The sequence below is a fragment of the Kryptolebias marmoratus genome, linkage group LG4 (assembly GCF_001649575.2).
Source record: "Kryptolebias marmoratus isolate JLee-2015 linkage group LG4, ASM164957v2, whole genome shotgun sequence".
NCBI classification, from domain to species: Eukaryota; Metazoa; Chordata; class Actinopteri; order Cyprinodontiformes; family Rivulidae; genus Kryptolebias; species Kryptolebias marmoratus.
The window spans coordinates 802052-804922 of record NC_051433.1 but is presented as its reverse complement, the minus strand read 5'-3'; the positions used below and the strand labels follow the sequence as shown (position 1 = coordinate 804922).

The following is a 2871-nucleotide window of genomic DNA, read 5'->3' as shown; positions in this document are numbered from 1 at the left end:
CTCCTCCTCCTGCTCCTCCCCCTCCTGCTCTGCTACAGAAGAGTCCCTGGAATGTGATGAAAGTGTCGTCATCGTGTGAAGCTCTGATTAGTTCAGGGACAGTTTTTATTCTTCAGGTTTTATCTGACAACTAAACAGCTGGACTTTAATCTGGTTCAGTTTCTCAAAGACTGTCCTCAGATTCAGTCCACCTGCTGGAGGTTTTTCTTGTCCTCCTGGTCCAGGATGGTCCAGTTTCAGCTCCCAGCTCGGTGAATCTGGTTTTCTTCACGCTGGTTTATTTGTGTGTTTGAGTTCATCAGACAGGCTGCCGGGAACAAACAGACTTGTCTCTGACACCTCTGCAGGTTTAGGAGCCTTTTTCTGTCAGAGGTCAAAGTTAAACCCATTCCTCTGAGAACGTTCAGGTTCTGGACCTCTGAAAGAGCTTCAGAAGGTCTGGAGAACTGTTGATCTAGATGACTCTGGTCGTCCCTCTGAACTTTTCTGTCTCTGGTGTCCCAGCAGGCGAGGGAGACGGAGACGTGGATGCCCATGAGCACCACGCAAACGGTCGCCATGTCAACAAGCGACGACAACGAGGGCGCATCAGGAGACTCTTCGAACGACTTCGGCTTCACGGACAATGACGATGAAGATTACTACGAGGACGAGCTGTCTGGATCGGGCGAAGGAGGTCAGTTCTGACGAAACGAGACCGTTTCAGATGTTTCCCTCAGTTTCTCTTTGTGGTTTTAAACCGTTTTTCTTTTTTCTCCCTCAGAAACAACCGATGGAGATGCAGGAGAGTCCACAGAGAAGGTGAGTCTCATCCTCCGGTCTTCTGAGTTCTGGTCCAGCTGGAGACCACGGACTTCAGTCACTCGGTTCTGATGGTTCTGTTTCCTCTGCAGCCTGTTTTGGGTAACGACATCCCTGGGCTGGAGCGCACGGTGCCACCAACCATCAACGAGGTGGAACTGGTCAAGAACAAGAATGAAATCGCTCTGAAGAAAGGGACAGAGTCCATCGAGGACAACCCGTCCAACGTCCTCATGTCCCAGGCCTCGGAGGGCAGCATCTTTACCAAGACGGAGGTCCTCGCAGGTCAGTGCGCCATCTTCCACCCGGGTTTTGATGGACCCAGTCAATCGGCCCCTCGGTGTAGGAAATCAGCCCCAGACCATGATGTTTCCACCCCCGTGCTTGACTGTGGGGGTGTTTCTGGTCAGGTTTTGTTCCGGATTAGTTTCTGACGGTCTGGTTCTGGTTTCTTCCAGCTCTGATCGCCGGCACCGTCGGCCTGATGTTCGCCGTGCTCCTCATCCTCCTCCTCATCTACCGCATGAAGAAGAAGGACGAGGGCAGCTACGACTTGGGGAAGAAGCCCATCTATAAGAAGGCCCCCACCACAGAGATCTACGCATAGACCCTGACCTTTGACCCCTGACCTCACACACACAAACACACACACCTCCCTCCTTTAAAAAGCCAATCAGGGCCGACGTGTGGCCTCGCAGTGCCTCATCATCACCGTACCTCCTCACTTTTCCTTCAGCGGAGCGACGTTGGAGAACTCTGGAGCCAATCCCCGACGACACATTTGACTCCTCCTCCCTGGCATCACTGACCAATCAGAGGCTTTGGTTCTGCCGCGGTACGCCGTGATCACCTGTTTGTTTGTTTTTGTCCTCATGTTGAAAACGGGACTCTTCCTTCGTTCCTCAGTTAAACACTAACAGATCTTATTTATTCTTCCTGAACCTGAAGTGTCTCCCGTTACTGTAGCACATGACCTTTGACCTTTCAGAAGCAGCTGTCCGTGTTAACTTTGTTTCATGATTTGAAAGCGCCTGCAGCCGTTACATCTGTTAGTTTTTCAGTTCTGTCTCTTTGCTGGGATCTCAGCAGCAGGTCAGATTGTTTCTGTTCTGTAAAATGATGTTAAGAGTTCATTAAAACGAGCTTCTGGTGCCTCCTGGCATGCTTTTCTTTCTCCTCGCGTTCAGCAGCAGGAAGGTTCATGTGTGACACCCGCCGCTGCTGCTGGGAGGGTTTTATCCTCGCCACTTTGTGCCTCTGCCTCGTCTCCGTGTAGAGAAACAGGAAGTTTAGACCTTTTCAGGTTTGCTTTGAGTCTTTCGTTTCTTAACATGAAACTGGTCAGTCTCAGCTGCTTTCCTTTAAAATTCAAAGCAACAATTGGCTAAAAAAGTTTAAATTATGTTCATGTTTTTATCCGTCATTATTCTGTGAATCTGTTCAGATGCTTGGAGTTTCCACAGTCTGAATCCCAGCTTGTTTTTGTCTGAAAATGCTGCAAATTACAAGCAAAAACTGACAAAATAAAATGAAACTGATAGCATTTTTTATCAGTTTATTCTATAAATCCTGGTGAATAAATTAGTTTGCAGTCTTCTTTCAAAAGGTGCAAATTTCAGCTAAATTCCAGCAGAAAGTGGCTAAAAATGGTTTATTTCATGTTTTTTTTTTTTTTGGTTGATGTGTGATAATGGTCCAGATTTGAGGTAAATTTCAATCCAAAATCAGCCAAATAAAAAGTTTTAATTGAATCCTAAAGATTAATTGAATTAAACGCCTCCAGTTGGTGCTAAAATCTTTTTTTTGTTTTTACTGTAATGTACAAAATCAGGTCGATGTAAATCAGATCTTTTTACTGTGAGCTGAAAGCTGCCTTTGAGTGAGTCAGTAGTCGTGCACGTGAGCGTGCACGTGCACGAGTCTTTCTGCGGAGCTAATCTGTTAGCTGTAAACTGCAGGTTTGTGAATGGAGCCGTTCTTCCCACAGAGCTCGTGAAGTGTGGCTGCAGCTTCCCTTCCTGTCCTAAAGTGATGGGGGAGGGGCCTGGAGGGGGTGGGAGGGGCCTGGAG

General features: G+C 47.8%; 1 protein-coding gene across 2 annotated transcripts in view; it reads left to right on the top strand.

The window, feature by feature from the left end:
* The window catches only part of sdc4 (syndecan 4), a 12538-nt gene extending 10577 nt beyond the window's left edge, over nucleotides 1-1961 (top strand). Inside the window, exons 2-5 of one of the 2 annotated variants that reach the window (XM_037975269.1) lie at nucleotides 505-676; nucleotides 764-801; nucleotides 894-1086; nucleotides 1260-1961. In XM_037975269.1, the coding sequence (XP_037831197.1) occupies nucleotides 505-676; nucleotides 764-801; nucleotides 894-1086; nucleotides 1260-1408 (552 nt within the window). In that variant the 3' untranslated portion in view covers nucleotides 1409-1961. The remainder of the gene's footprint in view (nucleotides 1-504; nucleotides 677-763; nucleotides 802-893; nucleotides 1087-1259) is intronic. The other variant, XM_037975270.1, reaches the window with a different exon arrangement.
* The last annotated feature ends 910 nt before the right edge of the window (nucleotides 1962-2871 follow it).